The sequence below is a fragment of the Eulemur rufifrons genome, chromosome 29 (genome assembly GCF_041146395.1).
Source record: "Eulemur rufifrons isolate Redbay chromosome 29, OSU_ERuf_1, whole genome shotgun sequence".
Taxonomy (NCBI): domain Eukaryota; kingdom Metazoa; phylum Chordata; class Mammalia; order Primates; family Lemuridae; genus Eulemur; species Eulemur rufifrons.
The window spans coordinates 50,206,304-50,233,172 of record NC_091011.1 but is presented as its reverse complement, the minus strand read 5'-3'; the positions used below and the strand labels follow the sequence as shown (position 1 = coordinate 50,233,172).

At 35.4% G+C, this 26,869-nt stretch overlaps 1 protein-coding gene across 2 annotated transcripts in view; it reads left to right on the top strand.

Annotated features, from left to right (window-relative positions):
- The window catches only part of ADAM22 (ADAM metallopeptidase domain 22), a 184,798-nt gene that overhangs the window by 145,843 nt on the left and 12,086 nt on the right, over positions 1-26,869 (top strand). For both annotated transcript variants that reach the window (XM_069461285.1, XM_069461284.1), the window contains exons 14-25: positions 1,827-1,878; positions 6,195-6,294; positions 8,270-8,341; positions 8,558-8,650; positions 12,183-12,263; positions 14,979-15,029; positions 15,256-15,319; positions 17,000-17,105; positions 19,377-19,496; positions 22,100-22,268; positions 23,077-23,191; positions 25,568-25,658. In XM_069461285.1, coding sequence (XP_069317386.1) covers positions 1,827-1,878; positions 6,195-6,294; positions 8,270-8,341; positions 8,558-8,650; positions 12,183-12,263; positions 14,979-15,029; positions 15,256-15,319; positions 17,000-17,105; positions 19,377-19,496; positions 22,100-22,268; positions 23,077-23,191; positions 25,568-25,658 — 1,114 coding nt within the window. The remainder of the gene's footprint in view (positions 1-1,826; positions 1,879-6,194; positions 6,295-8,269; positions 8,342-8,557; positions 8,651-12,182; positions 12,264-14,978; positions 15,030-15,255; positions 15,320-16,999; positions 17,106-19,376; positions 19,497-22,099; positions 22,269-23,076; positions 23,192-25,567; positions 25,659-26,869) is intronic.

Below are 26,869 nucleotides of genomic sequence, written 5' to 3'. Positions count from 1 at the left end.
ACTATCTGGAAATGTCTTGGCGAATGAGATTCTTTGATTCAGATTCTTATAAGAATGGCCAAGTAAAGAGCTAGAGCACAAAATACTGTCTTTAAAAGTAATACAAGGGAATATTTACATTATACATGAAAATTTCTTCATGTATAATAACCATTTAAAACCTGGTAAGGCCAGGTGCAGTGGCTCATGCCTATAATCCCAGCATTTTGAGAAGCCAAGGCAGGATTGAGGCCAGGAGTTTGATACCAGTCTGGGCAGCATAGCAAGATCCTATCTCAAAAAAAAAAAAAAAAAAAAGCCAGATGTGGTGGTGTGTACCTATAGCCTAGCTACTTGAATTACTGAGGCAGAAGGATCCCTTGAGTCCAGGACTTTGAGGCGTCACTGAGCTATGATCGTGCCACTGCACTCCAGCCTGGGTGACAAGAGTGAGACCTTGTCACTAAAACCAAAACAACAACAAGCTGGGCGTGGTGGCTCATGCCTGTAATCCTAGCACTTTGGGAGGCTGAGACAGGAGGATCACTTGAGGCCAGAAGTTCAATACCAACTTGGGCAACATAGCAAGAACCCATCTACAAAAAATAGAAAAATTAGCCGGGCATGGTGGCTACACACCTATAGTCCCAGCTACTTGGGAGGCTGAGGCAGGAAGATTGCTTGAGCCCTAGAGTTTGAGGTTGCAGTGAGCTATGATGATGCCACTGAGCTTTAGCCTAGGCAACAGAGTGAGACCCTGTCTCAAAAGAAGAAAAACAAAATAAAACAAAACAGAACAACAAAATCTATGTAATAATAAATTCATCATTGAATTTAACCTAAAAAGGGCCAAATACGCCCAGTTTGGTGATTTTAAATGGTCTAGTAGAGAATCCTAGGCATATAGGTTTCAGGCATACTGTTTTATCATGGTTTATTTAAAACATTTCTAAATGTGGCCACAGAAGTAGAACTTCCCTGTCAGGATCAGACCTGATAAAAAGCTTAGTAAAATACCCTAGTAAAATATGCAAAGTTTAGCATCTGGGAAGAAGATCTTCTCCCAAGTAGGTAAAGTTACTTCACCATGGATGGTCAAGTACTATCTATTTAGAGTAAAAATTTGATTATAAACATTTATTTCATTATTTTAATAATATTATAAATATGATTTTAAAAATAATACTATTGCTATTTATAGAGTACCTGTTATATGCCAGATGATTGAATGCCAGTATTACCTACATCTAGGTCTCATTTAATTCTCAAGATAATTCTACAGGGTACTCATTTTTAGTCTCATTTTACAGATGAAGTGAGTAGATCTTAAAAGGATAATTTCTCTCAGATTATACATATATTCAGTGGCAAGCCCAGGTTTTAAACCCAGATATTTCTGATTCTGAAGCCCTTCTGCTTAACCAAAATACTATACTGCCTTCTGCCCACAAGCCTTGGTGCAGAGGCTTTTAAAAATGGACAAGAAAATTTAATAATTCCCATAAAGGCCTGTGTAACTGGGTTCTTATAATTGTGCCATAAAGTTCTTCACTATTTCATTGGTAGTTGATTTTCCTTCATTTAAGTAATTTTAAGTGGTTTAAATATGGCCATTTGTTAAAATATCAGAAGACATTTTTTCAGTAAAAATTATATAATCTTGATAGGTTCAAAATATATTTTTGTGATACATTGCAGAAAAAACTTCAAATGTAAGAAGAATTAGAAAGCAGGTATTACTTTTTAAAAGGTATTCAAGGAACAAAGTAAAGATAGTATTTTGAAAATAGAAACTACTGTGGCTGTGTTCACCTTATAACAAGGCGTGTGTATTCATGTTCCCTTAGGTGAGTGTAAATGTGAGGACACGTGGTCTGGATGCATAATGGGAGACACCGGGTGAGCCACTTCTGTTTGAAAATAACTCCCTCTTCCTTTCCCTGCTGTGCTGTTGTCTTCTTAGGAATATGACACTCGATAACTTAGTGCATGGAAAATCAGCACAGGCATTTATGAGAAAATCAGAAGTAAATATTCCTAATGGCCCTGTATATAAAATATTTTCACAAAAATAGTCTTTTATTTATGAAAACAGTTGATGTCAATTAAATTAGTAGACCTCAGAGATTTTTTTTTAGCCTTGAATCTAGCCTAGAAATGTAAGAAATGAGGAACAACTTTGTTTTTGATGGCATACCTACTAATTCTCTTTCCTTTTATCTCCTTCAATTCTAATTAAATGGGTTATAAACAGTAGTGTGCTGGTAAGTTGACTCTCAAAAACAAAAATAAGAAAACAGCCTGGATTTGTAGCTTTCTCAGATTTCCATGGTGTAAATACTCCCACAGGGGCTGATTTCACGCTGTCGCTGATGGCTTCACATTGTGGTGTCACTGAAAAAGGCGTTGGGAAGAGCACTGTGCAATCTGCTCTCTTGAGAACAGTTTTCATTTTCATACCATCCTACCCGTCACCCACTGTGAGATATCAGTTCTTGCCTTTTTTTGGTCTAAATAAATTTCGTAATCAATCCTTTTATTCCTAGCTTCTCACGACTGCCCTACTTTAACCTTTGATCATCTTGTGCTGTTATTATTTCAGTAACATTCCAAATACTCAGGCAACTTGCAGGCTCTCTCTCTCTCTCTCTTCCTGAGCCCCACTTCCATCATCATCACAAAGGTATAAAGAATAAAACAGCAAACACTTGTATATAAGCGTTGCAGTTATTTTCTATTACGTAGCTTATAAAAATTAAAATACTGCCTACCTGGTTAAATCCTCCTGTGTTCTCCCTTATTGATCCCCAGCCAAGGTAACCACTATCTTCAATTTGGTTCAAATTCACAGGTCTGTCTTTATACATTTACTGTTTATGTGTTTGTGTGTTGTAGTAAAACATAGTATTGGTTTGCATGATTTCAGTTTATTTGAAAGGCATCATAATGTATGTAGTCTTCTGTGATTTGCTTTTTTTTGATTAACTCAGATTTATCCCTCAGTTAATAAGTAGCTCTAGTTTATTAAATGCCATTTGCTTGCTAAGAACTTTTGTGTCTCCACTGTCTAAAGAATAAGGTTCACATTCCTTACTCAAATACTTATATGTCCATAACCTTTCTTCATCCTAGTTTGCAATCTTGTTTTCCCCTACTGTTCTAGCTTACCATGATGGTACATGAGTTTCCACCTTTCTTGGTTTGCTAACCATAATCCTACATAGATTTTCAGCTTCTTAAAAATTTGCTCATTATAACTGTAAATAAATTTCCAACTTCTTTTGATTTCCCCAGTATATTCTGTTCATCTGGAATGTCTTTCCCCTTTTCCTCTAACCATATTTCTAACCATCTGAGATTTTTATAATTTTTACCTCCTGCATTATAATTTTATTCTATAGGTATTAATTCTTATGCTTCCTCTGACCAAATAGTTGTAAATTTTTGAGGGATTACATATTACACTAACTTGTATTGCAGACCTCACATCATAATCCTTTCTACACACTTGATTTTCAATGAATATTTACTGATTATATTTGAATTTTGAACTCACAGGATATGCTATAACAAGGAAAATAAGTGATAGAGGGAATGTATATGCAAGTATGTATTTAAAATATTTTTCAAAATATCCTTGGACTTTCCGTTCAGTAATGAGAGAAAATGATAAACATTCTTGTCCTGTGCTTGCAATTTTCCAATAATTACTAAATTTCTTTTAAAAGCTATTTACTATATTTGATTATTCTGATTATTACATTTTTTATAGATAATTTTCATAGCACTAAGCATAATATACAGAGAAATCAAATGGCTACCCTTACCTATGTATAGCTGTATGCATTGAAACTCTTCCTATATTAAATAGACGCATGTGAGAGGAAAGCACTTTATATGCAACTTTTTTTGATATAACACTAAATTTGATCTACGCCAAATACCACCTGACAGCACTAATTATGGACATATGTTTCCATGGGTACATTCCCTCCCATTTCTGTTTTCTAAAGTTCCTCTGTACTGCTAAATGTTGGAAAGCGTGGTTGAAATTAATACCTTCAGTCCTATTTAAAGGTATAAAAACTAAGATTTTTTAACTGCATACAATACGTGCGCTATTCCATAAAGCAAAAGTTGTGGGGGCAGAAGCAGGAGAGAGACATGATATCTGCCTTCAGATGCTTGAAGGGCTATGTTAAGGTAGAGGAATAAGCTTATCTGATACAGTTAAGAACACAGAACTGTGTGTAGAAGTTGTAGGAAATCAGATGTGGCAAAATAAAGGAAAGAGCAGTCCACAAATTTAATGGGGGAGTGAGTTTACTGTCACTGCCAAGTGTTGGAGCACAGACTGAGTTCCTTTCACCTGTGCTGTGAGCTGGAGGCTGGGCGAGGCTGTGACCCCTGAGGGCACCTGTGGTGGTGGTGGAGGGGGGTGTCTTTGTAGGAGGCCAGAGGAGACTTTGACTCCTAAGGGTTCTACACTAAGCATTAGTGATTTTTTACTTTGGCAGCAGGGAACCATCTCAGATTTTGACCAGTAACAAGGAAAGGAGCTTGAAGAAAGCCCAATTTAAATTCAATAACTCTGGCAGAGATATGTAGGATGGATTAGAGGGGAAGGTGATTAAGACATTGGGTGGGTTGTAGGCATTGGAAAGAAAAATAGCAGCAATATATGTAAGAAACTTTTCAAATGAAGTTTATTTCTTGTTTAAGAAAAGCAAGTTAAGGAAGTCAAGTAGTTCAGGCAACTTAAACCCACATTAGCTTTACAAGGAGAGTTTGGCATGAAGCACTTCAAAAATGAGGTTAGGATAAATAATCATTATAAATGCCAGTAATTGATAAACGAAGTATTAACCACAATATGAGAAAGAAGTGGGGATATAAATGGACACAGTCTTTGCAGGCTAGTGGGAGAGACTTTATAAAAACTATTCATTATTATTTTAATTGTTTTTTCCATTTGATCAAAGTTCAATGTAAAACAATTTTTGAAAGATATAGAAAAAATTTTTATTGCTTTTTTGACATGATAGATAGGTATATAATACTGCTAGATTTATGCCAGTATTTTTCTCTTTCCATTTTATTATTGTTTTATAAAATTTGGTTCCTATTGAATATTTATTTTTTTACTTACCACTATATATAGTCAGCATTTTTTAGTCTATTCTTCAACACTATGATTATTAATGATTACATGGTATTCTATTATTAATATGTCAGTTAACAGTTCTCTCACTATTGAACATTTAGGTTATTTTCTTGTTATTGCTATTATAAATTGTGCTATCCTACTTATCTTGGTTTGTACATTTTTGTGCACATGGCTAATTATTTCCTCAAGAAAATTTTCTACAAGTTAGAAGCATTAGATCTAAGAGTGTGCTCATGTTGAAGGTTCTTAATGCATATTGCCAAATTGTTCTCTAACCAAGTTCCTTTTTTCTTTTGACCTTTTATGACTCTTTGGGCATACATTTTTTTTTTTTTTTTTTACAATCTCAAACTTGAAGACAAGTTGCAAAATTAGTAACAAAATCTTTTTGTCCCTTGAATCATAAATTGTTAACTTGGTGTGCCTTATCATTCCTAAACACCTTAGTGTGCATTTTCTAGAAAAAAATATATCCTTCTACATAACCACCATACACACAGTAAAATCATCTGATTCTTAGCCTTCATTTGAGATTGTCCCTGTGTTTTAATAATGTGATTTACAGCAAAAGGTTCAAGATCAGGGATCACATTTCATTTTTGTCTCTTTGGCCTTCTTCAGTCTGGAACAGTTCCTCAGTCTTTCTATGACTTTCACGACCTAACACATTTATAGATTATAGGTCAGTTGTTTCATAGAATTCTCTACAGTTTGGATTCTAGCCCAGTTTTAATATTTAGGAATGACCCATTATGAACTAAATTTTTCCTGACTTTCCTTGATTAAAATTACAGGTACTGTACATGTGTGTTTCCTCTGAATGCATATGCAAATAATGAACGTCCCATAGTCACTATTAGTTAGCAAATCAACAATTTAGAAATACACTGATTGAATAAAACTCATGGATTGAATATAAATGTTGTGCATAAGTAAAATTCTTTCATTTTAAAGAATAATATACAATTTTAACAAAGTTCAGTTTTAAGACTAATTCACAAACAAGGGGGACATGTTTTACCCAGCTATTGATTTTCTTCTCTTATAGCTATTATCTTCCTAAAAAGTTCACCCAATGTAATATTGAAGAGTATCATGACTTCCTCAATAGTGGAGGTGGTGCCTGCCTTTTCAACAAACCTTCTAAGGTAATAAGTGTGGTCAAGAGTTATTAATTATCAAATTTCCAGCCATTGAATCTTAGAGAACTTTTCAACTTGGCCTATATGTACATATTCTAAGTATGGTTAGTATCTGCATTTTCAAAGTCAATTTTATTGTTAGTCATTTTGGGCTATTTTGATGGGGGTAGAAAGCAAGTAGAAATAAGAGTGTTTCTGTCTGAAAAGTTTCCATTTTCTTTTTATATGGTGAAATGATGAGTCCTGAGTGAGCATACAAAAATGGTTTTATTTTACCTTTCTTTTTCATTTTCTTGATGCTTTTTTTTTTCCTTTGGATACCTAAACACAACTCAAACAGGGAGAAAGGGGGGCGCGTATCTCCGTTCATCACTCTCTACTACTGCCTTTCAGAATGAGCAGTGTGATTAAAATTATAGAGGCTTCTCAGTTTGAAAAGCAAGATTTCTTAAAGTGGAAAAGGAGAAAATCTTTCTGTACGTGGACTTTGTACATAGGCTTTTTACAAGTTGCAGAGCATCCTCTGGTTACTGACTAGGAAGCAGATCTTCCTCCTGCATTTTGAAGCCTTTGCATGTTATAGAATACTTTGTTCTCATTAGTTATGTGAACTATGAAATGCTTCTGTGCACCACAGTGATATGTGGCATTGCCTTGGTAATTTTACCTGGTTTCATTCTCTGTTCATGCCAGTGAAATTCAGGAAATGTATCATATTGCATTGAAAAGCAAATTGACAAATTTAAGTCTCTGCAAAAGCTTTGGAAGAGATACTTGAATTAAATCACTGCTGCCATAATAATACAAGTCTTTCTACCAAAATAATTGATTATTCTAAACCCAAAGTAAGAGAATAAATTTGTATTTCATCTGGATGAGTTTCCATTCTGGCTTTTTTCGTTTGCTATGATCACTTTCAACTGAAAACGAAATACAGAGAAGAATTAACTCTTTTGTAGGAGAAGAGAAGGTATTTGAAATCTGGTAGAGGTTTTTTATTTGTTTGTTTCCTTTATTTTGTTTTTTTTCTCCTCTAGTGAGTTATGAGTGAGAGAGAGAGAGTGTGTATCTATTTACAGGTGTTTGTACACTTCCATTCTATTATATGTAATCTTTGATTAACTTTTGAGTAACTATCATGTATCTGGCACATAGCAATTATTTACTATTTACTAATTTTGCCAATCACCATAGGATAAATTATACTCAAAAGATAAAATTAATGGAGAGTTAAAAAAATAAAACAGACCTAAAATGTGCTCTTGGACAGGCCAAAAATAGCTTTGATCTCTGGGACAAATTATTATTGCTGCTCTCTGCAAAGCTATGTTAATAGGAGGAGCTATATTTTATATTAAATAGATCAATGGATATATTAGTTTTTGTGGTGCTTTCCTCATTGTCTATGAAGTAACTTTATGTTTCAAAAGGAGATACAGTTAATAAAGGGCTTTTCACAGATGATTAAACTTGATCCTCACAACAATTTTTTGATGTGGATGAATAGCTAATATTATTATTCCTGTTTTAAATATTAAAGTCGCTGGGATAATAAGTAGTTTTCCCCAGATAAATAGTTGAGCCAAGATTTTAATCTAGACATTCTGACTCTAAATCTCTTCCCTACTGTTTGAAATGAAATTTTAGGAATCAATCTGGCTTTGTTTTGGGCAATAGCTAGATCATCTTTTATTTTGGTGACATTTACCAGACCCTACCTGGTATGTATATTATATATTTATATAAATATGTGTGTAAAGCTATATACTATGTATATTAGATATGAAATAGAAACAGCAGTAGACACTTTTGTTCTGAAGTTCTAAGTTCTAAAGTCATACTTTCTGGTTTAGGAAAATAAAAATATATTTTGGAGTGACTAGCAGGTATGACAAGTGTGTACAGGTGTGGCACTTATGCTCTCTCACAGTCTTTGATGTTGATTTTTCTATATTTTATTTCCCTTTTTTTCTTCCCCCAGCTTCTCGATCCTCCTGAATGTGGCAATGGATTCATTGAAACCGGAGAGGAGTGTGACTGTGGGACCCCTGCTGTAAGTGTTTCCACACATGATGATGGTCTTTAGGTAATTCAGGGTCATTCCATTTCCACGCACTGAGACGTACACAGTGTCATGCCTAGACATTTTATAAACTTATGGAAGAAAGATTATTATTGTGAATTTGTATGTTTGTTTAAGAAAATATGCTGGTACTTTCAGGAAAACGACACCACTTACTGATGTTTTGCAAATGTTTACGTTCCTTAGGAATGTGTCCTTGAAGGAGCAGAGTGTTGTAAGAAATGCACCTTGACTCAAGACTCTCAATGCAGTGATGGTCTTTGTTGTAAAAAGTGCAAGGTAAATAAACGTTGATTAATGACCATTTGACAGAAAGAAGGACATACTAGATTAAATCATTAAGCCTAATAATGAAAATAGTATCTAACACGTATTAAAAGACTAAGTGCCAGGTACTTTCCAGGATCCGCACTCAAGCTTGTGAGGTGTAGGTGCTGTTGTTATTTCCATCTAATAGATGAGGACACTGAGGCTTGTAGTGGTTAAGTAGTTTGCCTGAGGTCTTACAGCAGGTGAGTCAGGGAGCTCTAGGGCCTGAACTCTGTGAATCCAGAGAGGCTGTCCTCTCCATACTGCCTCCCTGAGGAGCGTGCAAGTTAAATGAAACCAGGTGTTACTAATCTTTGATGTTTAATTTTCTTTGTAAAGCCAAGCAGATATTCAATAGATCTTTTTTTCTTGTTGCTCTGCTTAGTGTATCTTTTGCATTAGCTGTTAAAGGAGCAAGAGAATACTTTAAGACAGGATAATACCTTGCTTACATTATTGTGTATGAAAGTTTTGGAATGCATCTTTACACGCTTTATCTGTTTTCATTCTCCCAACCAGCATCCTCATACCTGTCTCCAAATATTTAAGCCTTCACATCAAGACTAATAATTATTTGGGACTTACCTTCCCTAAAGAAATCAAATTCTTTCTTTCTCTTCTCATATAAAATCTGGCATAATATTCTACATTATTTCTAAGGTTTAATATGTGTCTCTTCCTCCAGTCTGTACATTCCATGGAGCAGGGCTAGGTACCTACACAGTAATTGGTACGGGTTCTCAGTAAATATTTGTTGAATGAATGAATAAATGTGCATGGCACTCTCTTAATGGTGATTTTCTGATTGAGTAACTTTAGTCTAATGAGTTAAAGGAGGATTGGTGGGAAACTATCATAGTAAAAGTACTGTGTGCCAGAGATTGTGCTAAGCACTTTTAATTAATCGGAATTTCTCAACCCTGGCACTGTTGACAGTTTTGGCTGGATATTTCTGTGTTTTGAGGGTGTCTTGTGCATTGTAGAATATTTAGCAGCATCCCTGGATTTTACCCACTAGATACTAGCAGCACCCCTCTTAGTCATGACAGCCAAAAATGTCTCCAGACATTGCCAAATGTCCCTTTGGGGGCAAAATCACCCTTGGTTGAGACTACTATCTTAACCACTCCCATAAGCACACTTTTGGATAGGCATTATTATCCTAATTTTTATAATTAAGCAACATTGCAGTGTCAAGGAAATGAAATAACCTGTGCAAGTTCATTCCACTCGTAAGGAATGGATGTACAATTGTACCCCAGATCTGCTGGCTGCCATTTCTGTTGTTTCCATTCTACCACTATGTCTCCTGGCAGCTTTTTAAGACAAGCAGGCACTGGCAGAAATCTCTGAAAGCACTTTCTAAAAAGGAAGATTAAACTAAACGTGAAATAGACATTCTTTCATTTTGGCTACCACAACTGTTTATTCTGTCAGCTTCTCCCAGTGCCACATCAAGGGATGGTGACTCACTTATCTTAGTCCTCGATGTTTTAAGTCTGCCCATCTACAAAATGCATTTAATGACGCCTTTTTTCATTTTATTTATAGAATCAGACTCCCCGTGATATAATCATTTCAAGGAACAAGTACAAAATAATACAACTAAAATACATAAAATAAAATTCCATGATTAACTGCTATCCTGCAAAATAAGTTATAACTGTCCCAGTCAAGTAAGATCTTTTTTGCCGTGTCCTCTACCACAGATCCCCAAATCTCACTACCACCTTGGACTCCTAGGGGAGCCAGCATCAGGATAGTGAATGGAGGGGAGGGAATTACAAGAACAAGATTTGAACTTGTGTGTATCTGTATTTTTTCTATGTATATTTATTATAATATGACTATAAGCCAGGGGTTGGCAAACTTTTTCTGTAAAGGGTCAGTTTAGGTTTTGTGGATCATGAAGATTCTGTCACACTGAGCTCTGCCTTTGAAAGCAGCCATTAAAAATACAGAAACAAATGGGCATGGCTGTGTTCTAATAAAACTTTATTTATAAAAATAGGCAGCCAGCCAGATTTGGCCATCAGGCTGTAATTTACCAACTCCTGTTGTAAAATAGTGCCTGTTTACTTGTTTATTTTTCTCCTCCCATTATAATGTAAGTTCCAATAGGGCCAAGATTTTGATCTATTCATGTACCATTGTATCCCAGCACTTGGAGCAAGTCCTCCGTCATTATGTTTTCTTTCAGTAGTTTCCTGTACATTCTTGAACATTTATGCTGTCCTCTAAACTCTATCCCAAATCTGCTCAGATTTCTACCCTAGATGTTCTAAAATTGTGGCTTGCCCCAATCCCGAGGAAGAAGATAACGAGGACATGTAAAATTAAATTATCATTCTTACTTTCTTATTTTTCTGGTCAGTTTACCCCCATTAAGATGTAAGTTTCTTGTGAGCAAGGTTCTTGTTTTATTCTCCATTGTTTCCCCAGTGGCTAGAGCGGTGCTTGGCACAATCTCAGTGCTTCGTAAGTGCTTGATAAATGGGTGAATGAACACAGATTTTGTTCAGATTTCCTTAAAAAAAAAAAAAAAAGTCCATTGAAATCCTGATTGAAGTTGGCAGTGGGCCGTGCATGTTCTAGGAACAGCAGGAAACTCAAATGACTGGAGGGTTCTGAGCAGGGAGAGAAGATGCAGTTTATACAGAAAGTCGAGGAAACTGAATAATATGTACATTTGTGTGAGCAGAAACACAAGCATAGAAGGGTCCGGCTCCAAATGTTGGAGAGGGAAAAAGAGGGCTTGAAGGGGGAAGGAAGTACAATAACTATGAGTCTCTGTTCCGTATTATTATAATGAGCACTCTTGCAATTTATAAATCTAATGAGTTTAAAAATGAATTTGTACAACTCCCACACTTAGAAGTATTTGAGGTAGTTGAAAAAAGAAAAAAAAAAAAAACTCCTATACAGCATAAATGAGAGAAACATTAGAAAAGAATAAAAGACCAGCATTTAAGCCTATCTAAACATGAGGCAGAAGAAAGGAAGGGAAAGCATGGGAGGAAGTAGCTTTGCCAGAAAATCTAACTTTTTGTGTGTGTGTGATTCAGCCCGAAATGTAACTTTCAAATTCTTGGCAGATAAGGCAAAAAATGAGTAGTAACATGATAAAGGTGTCAGTAAAAATGAAGAGTGAAGTGGAAATCCAAAAGCTGTTTGCAAGGAAGCATTACTATTAATAGAACTTGGACGAGCTTGTCCTTGTGGAGAGACACCATCAAGCACTAGCCGATTTTTGTAGGATACTCTAAGGCTTATGTGTGATGACTAGGGAATGTACTTCATACACAAGAAACTCTCTCTTACAGTTGTTAAAATAACATTTTATCCAGTAACTGTGGTTTTCACAGGCTACTATCTTAAAATAGTTTTTAAGGTATTTATAGCCAAACAATTTTCATTTTGTTTTTTTTAAGACAATATTGTAGGAGTTGTTTTTTTTTTTCCCCTTGTTACAGTTTTAAACATTGATTTTTGTTCATTTTAGTTTCAGCCTATGGGCACTGTGTGCCGAGAAGCAGTAAATGATTGTGATATTCGTGAAACATGTTCAGGAAATTCAAGCCAGGTAATTTATAAACTAATTACTCTTAATGCTGTGGGAAAAACTGGGGGCATCTTCAGTGCACTGAGTGCCAGAAGTCATGTTTCTCTTTCACATCACTTCTCACTCTTTTTTTATTTTTTAGGAATTTAAGTTGTAATAATCAGCATCATTTTGTCTTAATGCTGAGCTAACCTAAGACTGAATGCATGCCTTTAACTATTTTGTTTTTAGGAAGAGAGTATAACATGTTTTTCTTTTTATCTACTTAGTGAAGGAAGAAACACAGATTCCTTCTCTTCAGCTGGTTGAAGAGAAGGGACCCTTTTCTCTTTCTTGACTCTTGCTTGCACCCCCTCAGCTGTTCATGGCTCCTCTTGAGTTTAATAGCATTTAGTTGTAGATAGAAAAGCTAGAGATAAACTTCGGTTAATGTTCACAGATTTCAAAAGGATCAGTGTACATACAGGCAATCCTTGCTTTGCATGGTAATGATAAACCATAAAAATGATCATGCAAGCTAAAACCATGCAAAATGGTCTTAATAATCAAAGAAAAATATTGCAGTTGTTCTATGTCTTTTAAAAAATGCTGTCAAACTATTAAAAGCCCTCTTACTGTTTTAAATGCATAGGAAAAGAATAAAATAATATTTAGCATGCTATAAATTAAAACCCAAACCTTGAGAATTGAAATATTTTATTTTTTGTAAAAAACTTAGTAGTTTGAACTGTGCTTGCCTTCTTGTTGTAAACCTTATGATACAGAGCAAGCATCTTTTCTATGCCTTGTTGAATTGTTACACTCCTTTCTAAGTTTGGATCAGCTTTCAATGTCATGTAGTATCTCTGAGAGATGTGAAGATGTGAAGGTGAAGTTTCTTGCCGGCATCACCTCCTCTGGGACATCTTCACTTACATTATTTCACAATTACTTTATTCATTTTTGTCAGTAAGTCCTCCGTCACTAAGTTCCTCTGTCTACATATCTAGAGTCTCTTGAACAACAGTGTCAACGTTCCCAGAGTCAGCTGTTTTTTCCTATAACTCCATTTATGTCCAAATCGAATTTCACTTCTGGTGTCATCATTTTTCATGTCTTTGTTGTACTTCCATCTTTGTTGGCTAGTTCCCTTTTCTGCTTACCCATTTTTATAAAATGTCACATGATGTCACTGGAAGACAAAAAGGCAACACAGCCACACAGTTTGCTGTCTGTGTGTGAATTGGATAAACAAATGGGGAGTGACCAATCACTGACCGACTTTGAAAGATGTGACAAGATGTGTCACCGATCATGATGGGCATCTGTTATTTGCCTAGGGATCAGTTGACTGAAGCAAAGCTGTGCTTTATGCAGTTACGCTCAGTTAATGACTGTGGTAACTGAAATTGGAACTGTGTTGCTGGGGGACTCGTGTTTTTTTAACAAAACCATGACAGCTGAAATTCATGCATACCAGCGCTGTGCAAAGTGAGGACTGCCTACATATTTTTTTCTTCAGAGAAGAGGGATTCAATAGTGGTATACCTCTACTGACCATTAAAAATGCTTTATTTTGAAATTAATCATCCTAAGAGGTTAAAGGTCTTTCATGTTAAATTATTTTTCCTTTCTTGCTATCTAAGTGGCAATGTTTTCTAAGCTAACACCTAGTGATGATGAGGATTCAATGAATGATTACCGCTAAGGCTCCTAGGCAGAAAGTGTTCAGAGCAACTTCTTTGGAATGTGATTATAAATAAGCAGGAATTTTAAAGTAGTCCTAAATCCAAAGATGATGTGTGTACACATCTACTAATACTCTTGTTGCATTACTATAGCAGCATAAATTATTAATAATTAGAGATTAAAGTGATTGTTTAGTATATTGTTAGCTCAATGCATTGTGTTACAGCCATTAAAAATGGTATTATAAAAAATTATGACATAAGGAATTTGTGTGCTGACAATAAAAGGAAGAAGCAGAATATAAAATATTATCTATAGTTTGATCATACTTGTGTTTAAAAATACCAATTTTTACAGAAAAATGTGGAGAGAAAAATGTACCAAAATATAAAAAGTAGCTACCTTTGGATGGTGGGAATATGAATGACTTCTGTCTTTCATTTTTTTTCTATTTTTCATATTTCCCAACTTTTCTCAAATGACTATAATTACTATAATGATAGAAAAAGATGTATAATAAATTTGAAAATTACTATCTGTTCATAAACAAGAATGCTTTGTAACTTTCTGTAATTGCTGCAAGGGAAAAAACGGGGTTATAAAGCATGTCCTTTTCTAACATTCTCAAAGTAGACTTGTGCTTGAATGTTATTATTTTAAGTGTAAGGGCTGTGTTGCTTTTTATGGCAAAAGAGAGAAAACTAGTTATTTGTCCACCTATGTGGACATACTCTTTGCTTTTATTTTGTGCTCTTCTTTTTCTTACTCTAAAGAATGGTGTATCTGTATGAAGCAAGATGCTCTTAATTGAACCATTAGCTGAGTCTATTGCAGTTAGTTCTTTCATTTGCTGCTATGTAATCAACTGTTTTTACCCATTTTTTAGGGAAAAGTGCACCAATTGGTGTAGTTCCTCTTGCTTTCTCTTGATCTTTGTTTTTATTTTTAGATGGTTTAAGGGACTAGCCATACTACCAGAAGTGATTTTAAAAATGAAAGCATTGAAGAGATTAGCTCAGCCTGATATTTTGCTCTGTGTTTGGTTCATAGTTTGTTCTTTTTCCCTAGTGTGCCCCTAATATTCATAAAATGGATGGATATTCATGTGATGGTGTTCAGGTAGGTCACTTCATTTTTACCAAAATTTTTCATGTGTACTGGCATGAAAGAAATACTGAAATCTTACCAAAATAGGAGGATCACTTTAAATGTTCTGTAATCAGTTCTGTAGATTAAAGGCCTTTATAATATTGATCTTTTATTTTACCCAATCATATTTTCTTTTTCAGTTATCTGATATAATTGGACATTGCATTGATAATGGGTATTTGGTTTTCCATTTTAGGGAATTTGCTTTGGAGGAAGATGTAAAACCAGGGATAGACAATGCAAATACATCTGGGGGCAAAGTGAGTAAATAGTGTGGCTTCATCATTTTTAAAATGTGCTATCAGGCATACTTCTCATGGACATGTATACTAGACGTAAATGTTCTTTTTTTATATAATACATTCTTGAAACCGCACAGAAGTAAATTTTTGACTACTTTATGGCTGGGGGGTTCTTGAAGGCACCGCAGGTCTCAGAAGGGACATGTTTCTGGAAATTAGAGTAATTCACCTCCTTTCAGAAGACACAACCCCACACATCTTGGCTAGTAGATGGTGCCTGTGGACAAATCAGAAGGTGCCTTTGCTGCCAGGCAGGTGGAGCCCATGCTGGGGTGCACAGCTTGGAGAATAGACAAACCTAGATTTCAGCTCCACGTATACTCTGCTCAGCGGAGTCCCCTTAAGCAAGACCTGTATAAGCATATGGGATGGACATGGACCCTGGATAGGGCACCCTTGACTTAGAACTGTAACATTTTAGTTAGAGTTGTTTTTTCCTCCTCAGCTATCTTTCTTAAACTCTAGCTGGCTTTCCTAATTGCAGGTGATCTTCTGCTGAGGGTACTTTCTTATATCAGAAAGAAATTTTAATGTTATTGCCTTCAAAGTTTGCCAGATTTTCAGAGGAAAATATATAACATTTATATTTAAATTTATACTCTATTTAAATTTATATTTAAATTTTGAGTAATATATTGTTTTCTATAATGGAAGTATGACTGGCCCAAACTTTTAAAAGCAGTTTTTTTCCTAAACTCTTTCAACAATTTGTATCGGAAAAAAAGCTATAAAAATAATAATTCCAATAGTCATAGGTAGGGACTACAATCCTCTTAGGAGGGGAAGTGTATGCCCTCTTTAAACAACTAGAAAATATTGTAATGGGGCAAAAACTTAGTCCTGCAGGTTTGTACTCTGAGCAACGACATACCACCTTTGTTTCCTCCACTTGTGCAAAAGTATCAGCTGACAACATGAAGTAGAAAAGAAACTACCAACATAATTAATTGGTTTTTAAATACACACACACACACACACACACAGTCCTTTGATTAGTTTGGAAAAGTCATTTTGTTTTAATTTTTAGATAACTCTATCAACCAACCTGGCTTCAGAAAAGATAAACACGTGACAAAGATGCTGACATACCTTAAAATATTATTTGACTCTCAGAGATTTAGCATGAGTTCAAGCTTGTCTAAAAGCAAAATAAAATTGTTTTTGATAGCTGTTAAGAATTAGTGAGCAAGGTGGAAATCATATCACTGTTTCTTGAATCTAATTATAGTACATAACTATTTTAATAAAATTGTCTTTGTAATTAAAATTTGCTGAGAAATTCATGCATTATATTTGGCACTGAGATTAAAGCACAGAATATTTATTTAAGGAACCATTTGGTATCATCTTCCCGTAATTATTGGCCAAATCCTGAGGAGTGTTATTTTTGTAGGCTGAATCTGATCAGATCTAAATATATTTTTTTTCCAAATTTCAAGTGAGCATTCATGAAAAATGTACCTGCATTGTGAATGTCTATGATACAAGAAAACTCTTGTGAACCATGGGTACAATTTTTGCAATCCGTTATACTGAAGTGAAGAAGTGTTCTTAAGTTGCAGTTTTCCGTTCCTGAAAACATTTTGAGCAGCCCACACATTACCTCCCTCACTGATAGAAAATTTTATTCTGTTGCAGAGGTGACAGCATCAGACAAATACTGCTATGAGAAACTGAATATCGAAGGGACCGAGAAGGGTAACTGTGGGAAGGACAAAGACACGTGGATACAGTGCAACAAACGGTGAGGTGGAGAAGTTAGCCTGGAATTCATACCTCAGTCAATTACAAGCATAAGTATTGAGTGGCCAGAAGATTCTGTTTTCTGCATCCCACGAAGTGCTTTGCCTGCTCACCTCATCTCTTCCCAGTGCTCCAGCATCACCTACACAGAGGGCTTCCAAATCTTAGCATGTATCCTGACCTCTCTCCTAAGGCCCAGGTCACACCTGTAGCAGGTGCAGGACTTTCTTACCTAGAAGACAATTTCCAGCCCATCTCAAAAGCAACAGAAATTAAGCTACCAGAACACATACTCAGTGCTGTTGAATAGAATTAACTGGCTCTAACATTCCTAAACCACCCGTTTTTGCCAAAGATCTCAATATCTTACTGTCTTTCTGTTTAGAAGCCTTAGAGCGATCCTTACTCTGTCTTCCCTCTGCACGTTGTCCATGTGTACACACTAGGTGCTAAGTACTGTATCACACTTCACAATAAGCTATGCTATTTAATATTTATTTTTATTTTTTTTAAAAGAGACAAAGTATAGCTCTGTTGCCCATTGCTAGAGTGCAGTGGCGCGATCATAGCTCACTGCAGCCTCAAACCCCTGGGCTCAAACTCTCCTCCCATCTCAGCCTCCCAAGTAGCTAGGACTATGGGTACATGCCACCACACCTAGCTAATTTTTATTTTTTTAATTTTTTTTGTAGAGTTGGGGTCTTGCTATGTTGCTCAGGCTGGTCTTGAACTCCTGGCCTCAAGCAGTCCTCCTGCCTCAGCCTCCCAAAGTGTTGGACTTACAGATGTGAACTACCACACCCAGCTATGTCATTTAATCTTTATGGCACTCTTCCCATTTTTATGGAGGTGGAAACTGAGACACAGTTAGTTAATTTATCCAAGGTCACGTACATAGGATGTTAATAATAAGTCAAATTAGAATTCAGGCAGTCTGATTTCAGAACTCTCTCTTCACCAGTTTGCTGAATGACATAGTCTCATTTAATACATAAAATAGCTTGACACTATACCTCTTCCACAATTTGCCCCTAACTACATTTTTTATCTTTTCTTCTCTGTTCTTCCAAATCTAGCAGACCTTAACCGTTCCTTATATGTACATTACACTGTCCTACCTTTATGCCTGTGTTTGTGCTATTTGTTCCTCAGGAGGCTTCCTTTATACCCATACCTTTGGCAGTTAAAAATTTACACATTCTTCAAAGCAGAAAAAAAAGCGGAAGGCACTTTCTCTATAAGTTATTTCCTGATTTACTCTAGAAATAAATCATCTTTCCCTTCTCCTTTGAACTCCCACAGCCCTGTTTACTTATGGCCTTTGTCCTCTAAAGTTAAAGTTGTTTATGTATGTGATTTCCTTGAGGATAAAGAGCTTGTCTAATTTTCTTTCTATATTCTAAATTACTTAGTAAAGCTCATACACATAAATGAAACGCAAAAAAATTTTGAATGAATATCTCTTCTGTGTTGAGAAAGCACTTTTATGATAGATACAATAAAATGATATAATTTAAAAAATTATTTTAAGGAATAAATTTCTGTTTATCTAAATATTTTTCTATATTGGTGATAGATACAGGTTTTAATTTTTCTCTTTTCTCCATCTGATAAAGTCTGATATTTCCATATTTAATCTTTCTGGCCTACTGATCAGTCTTCATAAGACATTTATTAAAATATATGTTAACCATTATTACTATTAATTAAAATGTATTAGAAATAAAGAATATGTAAGATAGTATTTAAGACCTGTAAAAATATTTTATAAGTTAAATTAGAAGCATATGTGATAGTTCGGAGAGTAATGAAATATATTGAAAAAGGATGTTGAGCCTTTGTAGTTAGAAATCAATAAAATATACACAATATATAATTTCTTCTTTAATTCTGGGGTGACAGGTTGAAGCAACATCTGGATTCCAGAAAAAATTCTCATCCAAAAGTCATTCATTCACTTAATCAAATATTAAAAAATAGTTGGGCATATCTAGTGATGTATTATGGAAAAACAGATTCTGATAGAAGTCCATTTGATGGATAATTTTTTTTAAATACTTGAACTAATGGACAATAAAGGAAAAGTGAGAAGAAAATTGGAATTTTGGTGTACCAGTAAGAGTTTAAAGTAATTTTATTTTGTTTGGCATATGAGTAAATAATATAGTTGATGAAAAACAAATGCTAAAACGATAGATCATCGTTTAACTATATATGTGGTTTGCTAAACCTTTGGAGAAAAAAGTAAATAATTGGTACTCTTTTGACACAGGGATGTCCTATGTGGTTACCTTTTATGTACCAATATTGGTAATATCCCAAGGCTTGGAGAACTCGATGGCGAAATCACATCTACTTTAGTTGTGCAGCAGGGAAGAACATTAAACTGCAGGTAATTAACCATTTTATGAGAACATTAGTCATCTTACTTGCCAGGAATGTAGCTTAGGACTACATCTGTTTTCAGTTTATGTGCATTTAGTGAGTCAAAATAGAATATAGTTCATAGAGGTGATTGAGTAGATCCTGACAGAAAAAAGACAAAAAGAAGATAAGAAATAGTAGAATGTGGAATATTATGTGGTTGATAGATTTATGTGTAGTTGTTCAGTAAAATCTTGTTGGGTTTAGCTCTTTTTTTTTTTTTTTTTTTTTTTTGAGAGAGGGTCTCGCTCTGTTGCCTTGAGTAGAGTGCCATGGGGTCAGCCTAGCTCACAGCAACCTCAAACTCCTGGGCTCAAGCGATCCTCCTGCCTCAGCCTCCCGAGTAGCTGGGACTACACGTGCATATCACCACGCCTGACTAATTTTTTCTATTTTTAGTAGAGACAGGGTGTCGGTCTTGCTCAGCTGGTCTCAAACTCCTGATCTCAAATGATCCTCCCACTTCGGCCTCCCAGAGTGCTAGGATTACAGGCGTGAGCCACTGTGCCCAGCCTAGCTCATTCTTACTAAGGAAAATGAATGAGGACTTCTGGGTAAAATTAGTGTATTATATATATGCATCTACTTTTGCTCCCTTCTAAAATCCCACTAAAATGACATTAAATGGATCTTTTTTAGAGTTCATATATCCACAGGGAAGTATAGAAAGGGAGAAGAGACAATAGCAACGAAATTTTGGAATGTATAAAGCAAATGAATGTGTGGCACATGACTTAGCAAAGAAAGCTGAATTCTTAAGTCAGCAAAGGGGAAAACTGAGAAGCAACCCAAGATATATTGTCACTTCCCTAAAGACTCAGAAATTGGCAGCAGCATCTACTTTTGGAAGGGGGAGGGAAGGCGTGACGGGGAAGGGGCTAAAATAAAGTAGGTGAAAGTCTGTTAAAGAAGCAGCTAGATACACAGATTACTTCCCTGACTCAGCTAAAGTGGGAAACTGAGTTTGGAAGATGCTCACTCTCCTATGGCAGATATGAGCTTTATACTCTGCAGAGAATAATAGAGAAGGTTTCCAAGCTGGAGGACAGCAGACAGTGTTGATATCAGGGTTGTATGGGAGTGGTCCAGCCTCAGTGATGTTCAGTCAGAAAGCCCTAGAATTTCCAATCATCTATTTGGTTCCTTACCTCAAATATGAGCAGATTATCAGACATGTGAAGAAAATCTCGAACATGAAAAAGGAGACAAAAACAACAAGGGGGAAAAGGAGACCACCTCTCAATATTTATGAGTGAGAAGAGACTTCAAACGAGAAAATAAGGTGCTATTTAAAAAAAAAAAAAAAGGGAACATTCAGAGAAGAAAAAAGAAACAGGGAACATTCCAATATGTGTTGGAAATTAAAAATATGATGGCACAAATAAAACACAGAGGTTGAAATTATCTTCCAGAAAGTAGAGCTAAAAAAGCAAAGAAATGGAACAGAGAGAAAAACTCACCAAATTAGAAGTAATAAAGAGTGGGGAAAATAGCAGGGAGGAAATTGTCAATGAATAACTCAAAAGTATTATCTGGAGCTGAAAGGCTTGAGTTTCCATATTAACAGGATCACCAAGTACCGGGTACAAGGAGTGACATTAGAGGCACATCTAAATATATCATCATGAAATTTTGGAACCTTAAGACAAAGGAAGAATCCTGAAAGTTTCCAGAGAGGAGAAAAAAGCAAAGACTTAGGAATTAAAATGGTTTAGGATTTATCAAAAGGAGCCTTGGAGTCAGAAGACAATGGAGAAAATTATTTCTAGACTAGAATTTTGTACCCTGGGAAAATATCTATCACGGTGTGAGGGTAGGATATAAGGACATTTTTAGATATGTAAGTTTCTTGAAAATTTACCCTTTCTCAGGAAGCTACTGGAAATTGCACTCTACCAAAATGAAGGAGTAAACCAAGGAAGAGAAATACAGGAAATACAGAAAACAAGATCTCCACCATGGAGAGAGAGAGAGCAATCCTCAACTGATAGGGGAGCTCCAAGATCTGTAGCTCTAGGATGCCAGGCACATGGAGACAATCAGAACAGATAGGAGCAGGTCAGAGACTCCAGGAGAACATAGCATCTCCATAATATGTGGGCTTGCTTTTTTGCCTAGTGAAGCTACAATAGTTTAGTCATTCTCAAATATAATTTGTATGTATGCAATCTTTTTGGGTAATGTAAACCAAAACCAATTCTCTTTGTTTCAAACACATTTGAAATCTTAAAACCTACTTATCAAATCAAATAGTAGAAATAATGGCTTACTTAATTTGTACATGGTAGCCAAGGCAAAATGATAAAGCTGTTTCAATTCAGGCCCTTGTTACAATCATCATGTTGATATTAAATATTAAGCTATATCAATTTTTCCAAAAAGAATTAGATTAAAAGATTCAATTGCTTTCTCCATTTAGAGTTTGAATATGGTTATGCTACTGATTTTTATTAAATGATAGGTAGAAAATGGGGAAAGTGATATTGCCCACTTTTAGGTTTTGAGCATGTTCTCCAGATGGCTGTGAATTAATGGAATCTCATTTTCTTTTTGCTCCCTATTTATTTTTAGTGGCGGGCATGTTAGGCTTGAAGAAGATGTAGATCTTGGCTATGTGGAAGATGGGACACCTTGTGGTCCCCAAATGATGTGTTTAGAACACAGGTGTCTTCCCATGGCTTCCTTCAACTTTAGTACTTGCTTAAGCAGTAAAGAAGGCACTATTTGTTCAGGAAATGGAGTAAGTATTCAGTACCTCACCATGGGGAAGTATTCATTTCTTTTATATCATAGAAATAGATATGACCCTAAACAGCTATCTCTCTAATAATGGAAACCTGAGCTAACACTCTTCTACTTCTTACTACATTCAAAGGTGTTTTGAATTATGAGATCGGGGGTGTAGATTCTGTTTCCTGGGTAGATGAATGAAGAGAGACTATTTTCATGTAATTAAAAAAATTGTTATTTCTATGTGAATTTTTTTCTATGCTTTATTTGTGGGAGTTCTTAGTTCCTATGACCCTGAGGTTGCTAGCTTCTGTGGGTTGGGTTGAGGAGCCAGGGTTATAGCCTTGTGAAGCTTTCTTTTCATACTACTGCAGAACATCAGGCCTTCCCACTTGTTTATTGGACTTCTCTTTATCTTGTTTTGCTTCCTAAAAAATTAATACCATTTTTGCCTAAAGACCCTTACTTTGGAAGGAAAAAACCCTTTGTATTGCATAATGAACTGATGATTGTTTTTCTGCTTGGTTTTTAAAATCTGCCTCATAAAATTTAAGTTAATGAAAATCAAAACAATAATTTCATTGATTTCTTTTAGATATAGATTAATTCCTCTGTTAAAATTCATTGTTCCTTTTGGGTCAACAAATTTTTTTTAGGTATTGGAGTGAGAAATAATGTAATTAGTATTATTAAAGTACCAATTTTTTAATGTTATCAAATTTTAAGCGTATAATATTAATAATTATAAATTAATGTTTATTTTTCATGTCTCTGTACCAGAGAGTTGATGTTTACTCTAGCTTGATTTTGGATTTCAGGTTTGCAGTAATGAGCTGAAGTGTGTGTGCAACAGACACTGGATAGGGGCCGACTGCAACACTTACTTCCCTCACAATGACGATGAAAAGACTGGTATCACTCTGTCTGGCAATGGTGGGTACTTAATTTGGTATCATTATGTGGTCGTTATACACAAGGAAAGAGAAAACTGCCCTTCAGACATTTTTATTTGAATTATTTTTATGATAACTCATAAATTATATCCACATAATAATGAATTTTAATGTGCAACTGGGGTCCACTTTGTGAAACTGATCATTTCTATTACATTGTAATGATCTACAATATTGTGTATAACATAGTCTACTGATTTGGCCTTATCTTGTCCTACTTCAGACTGAGATTTTTTAAGTATTGTACTTATCTAGGGCTGTCAACAAACCCTAATGTTTCTTTCAAATGAAAGAAAGTAGTAATAATTCTTAACTGAATTTAAAGGGAGAATTTAGTATTTTGGGACTGAATAAATAAGAAAAAGAAACAATTGTAGAATTAATTTTTAAAACATTTTATTTTAATAGAATCTCATTGATATTCAACCCCAGTTTTGTAGCCTGAACTAGAAGTTGTAATCTTTGCCAAGGTGACTGGAAGGACTTTAAGGACATGGATAAGAAACATCATGTACACTATTCTCGTGATGAGTACACTAAGAGCTCAGAGTTCACTACCATACTATATATATGTGTAATGGAATTCAACTTGACCCCCTAAATCTATTAAAATATTTAAAAAATCAAAATAAATAAAGCTAAGGTGGCCCAAGTGGAGAAGTAGAAATTAAATGCTGATAGTTGAAAGATCTCATATGTTGGAGGCAAATGTCCCCTTTTAAACCATTTCATCATTTCATCACTGAGTTCTTTTGCATGAAATGCTCAAATCCTGAAGTCCATTCACTTCCAATGGCTGAGAAAAGAGGAATATGTTCATTCCAACCATCTAGACAGGTAAAAAAATCTAACAACTTTAATAAAGAAAGTCAGAGTATGATTCAGATTTTGCAGTCCCGAGTCTCAGCAGCATGGAGCTTGTTGCAGCAGTTAATGCAGAGATGAGGATATTTAGGTACGTGGATTTTAAGTGACTTGTCAAAAGTCACTTAAAATTACTTGGAAATAATTAAGACTAGCATCTAAGTTTATTGATCCTTGTTAAATCCCTGGAATAAAAGGAAGAGAGGACCAGACATGCTAGATCTTAGAGTAAGGAAATCCTAGTAACCAGGAGATCCTCTGGCATCTACATCCACCCATCCCACAGAGGGTCTGGCAGGTTAGTGCCACCAGTCTGCTCGTGTCCTAGCTCTACTGCCCGACATGACTACTAAGGGACAGACATACTGCCATTTCCATCGTGGGGAATTAGAATCTTCTTCAGGTGCCCACGATTACTGACCTTTGATGCCTAGCACAATGCCTCAGGAGTGGAGCAGACAAGGAGGGATCTGAGTGGCTCTGGATGAAAGCCCTGCAATTAGACTTGTGGCGTAAATCATCGTCCATAAAACAAGCCTCCTGATTTCAAAGCCAGACCTCACTCAGATCAGCCTTTTCTGCCCTTGGGCCTTCACTTGAGCTTATTGACTAAGCCTTTGACCCACTGCACCATTCTCACTACTGTGATCCCCTTAAGGATTGTATCTCAGCCTGTTTGACAAAGGATGCTGACACAACAATGGCATCCCGCAGTCCTGAGCTTTGGCCTTGCCCTGGCTTCTGCCTGCCTGTCTCTCTGCCAGTTTGGCACCACCTCCCTCTCATGCCACATGAGCACCAATCTCCAGCTCACCAGACATTTTTTTTTCCTTTGGGTTTTCCTCTTCTAGAATGCCACGGCCATCATTGCCCAGACTGGGAATTATAAGCCCAGTGCTTTTATCATTATACCACCTGAGCACTGATCGTATTCGTCTGTAGACATGTTTTCCCCCGTAAGTAGTTTATATTCACTTTGAGAGACAAAATATCACACACAAACACACGACAGTAAGAGCAATATGGACCTTGCATTAGTTGTCCGAATGGAGTAATATGTGCAGTAACATTTTTAGAATTTGTGAGACAGTGGTAAGAGTCAAAAGGAATAAAGATTTTCTACAAATTCCTCCCTAAAGGGTGTTATGCCAATATATGTACTAGCATCCTTCTCCTGCTTTTTGGTATCATTACTTTTCCCTCTTTTAGTTCAAAGACATCATAATTTCAAGATAAATACGTGGAAAATACAACTGTGCAAAATGCACTTGGACGAGAATTAAAAAGGAACATATATAAAAAGTCATTTTAAAAAATTGATATGGACTGCTGAATTATGGTTGATTTTTCTTTCCTTGGAAAAATATCCTTTTTTTTAAAAAAAAAAAAAAAACACAAATAATGTTAGTGTGATGATTACAAATCTGGAGAATAAAGTTCCTGAAAGAATTTTATATCACTGATCGTCCTTATTTCTTTTTTTCCCTTGCAGGTGTTGCTGGCACCAATATCATAATAGGCATAATTGCTGGCACCATTTTAGTGCTGGCCCTCATATTAGGAATCACTGCGTGGGGTTATAAGTAAGTGAAATGTCTCAGTCTTTTTACTATCAAAATAGACTTTTAAACATTTTCATTAAATGAAAATTTCTGGAAAGTTTTGTATCATTCCATAAATACACTTGCAATGAAAATCGGTCTTGTTCAACAATCGGTGATTTTTTTGACATGGTTAGAAGTAATAATAATTGACCATTTTTTTAAATTTTGAGGCAATGCCCTTCTATTCTAAAAGTACTGAATATTGTTTTAAAATCATTGAAGTGAATTAAAATCAATCTAAATCGTGTCTTACAAAACGGCTGGGTTGGTTTGCCCTTACATGACACAGGCTTAACTTAAACCTGTACCCCAAAATCTAGGCAAGACAGTGAGAGAACTTAGTACTTTAATAACAATGGCAGTAATAACAGTAATAACAAGAACAACGGCAGCAGATCTGTCAATGAGTGTTTGCTGTGGTCATATATCATGCTAAGGGAAGACAAAGCCTCTTTATTTTCATAAGTAGTATGAGGGAGGCATTATTATTTGTTAATTAAATATGTGAGTGTATTTGTGTGAAGAAAAGACTGTTGCAAGATTTAGTTTGTTAAAATTAAAATTCAACTTCAAGTTACAAATTTTAAAAGCCTAATTCTCTTAAGCTTCCCAGTTCAACTTATGACTTTTTTGGTTCTATATATAAATTTTAAAAAATTATGTTATATAACTTTTGTATAACATTTTACACCCTTAAATATTTTACTAAGTAAATGCCTTTAAACATTCTAGGCTTATTTATGTATTGAATGTGTACGATTTCCTTTTTAAGTACTTCAATCTTACGATGTGAAAATTTTTATTAACATTCAAATAAGTAATTTAAGTTTAATAAGTTAACAGAAATATGGTAAACCTTAAATTCTATTTGATAGTTCAACCTAAAGTCATATTCTTCTGATCTCTGATGTTGGTGCTCTGGTCTGCAGGCCTAGGGTTTTTCTCCATTTGGAAGGCAACTTTTGCTAGGCATTCTGGGCACGCCCCCATGGCATATATTTCCTCATGGATCAAACTTAGGTCACTAAAAGTTTTGGGAATTAGAATATTTTCGACTTTAAAATTACCCCGTACCTTTCAACAGACTCATCTTAGTTCTGCGAGTTACTATATGTCAAACACTCAGAGAAGTGTCTGGCCCACAGGACATACTATGTAATTGCTTGCCATTATTGTTATTACCTAATGTG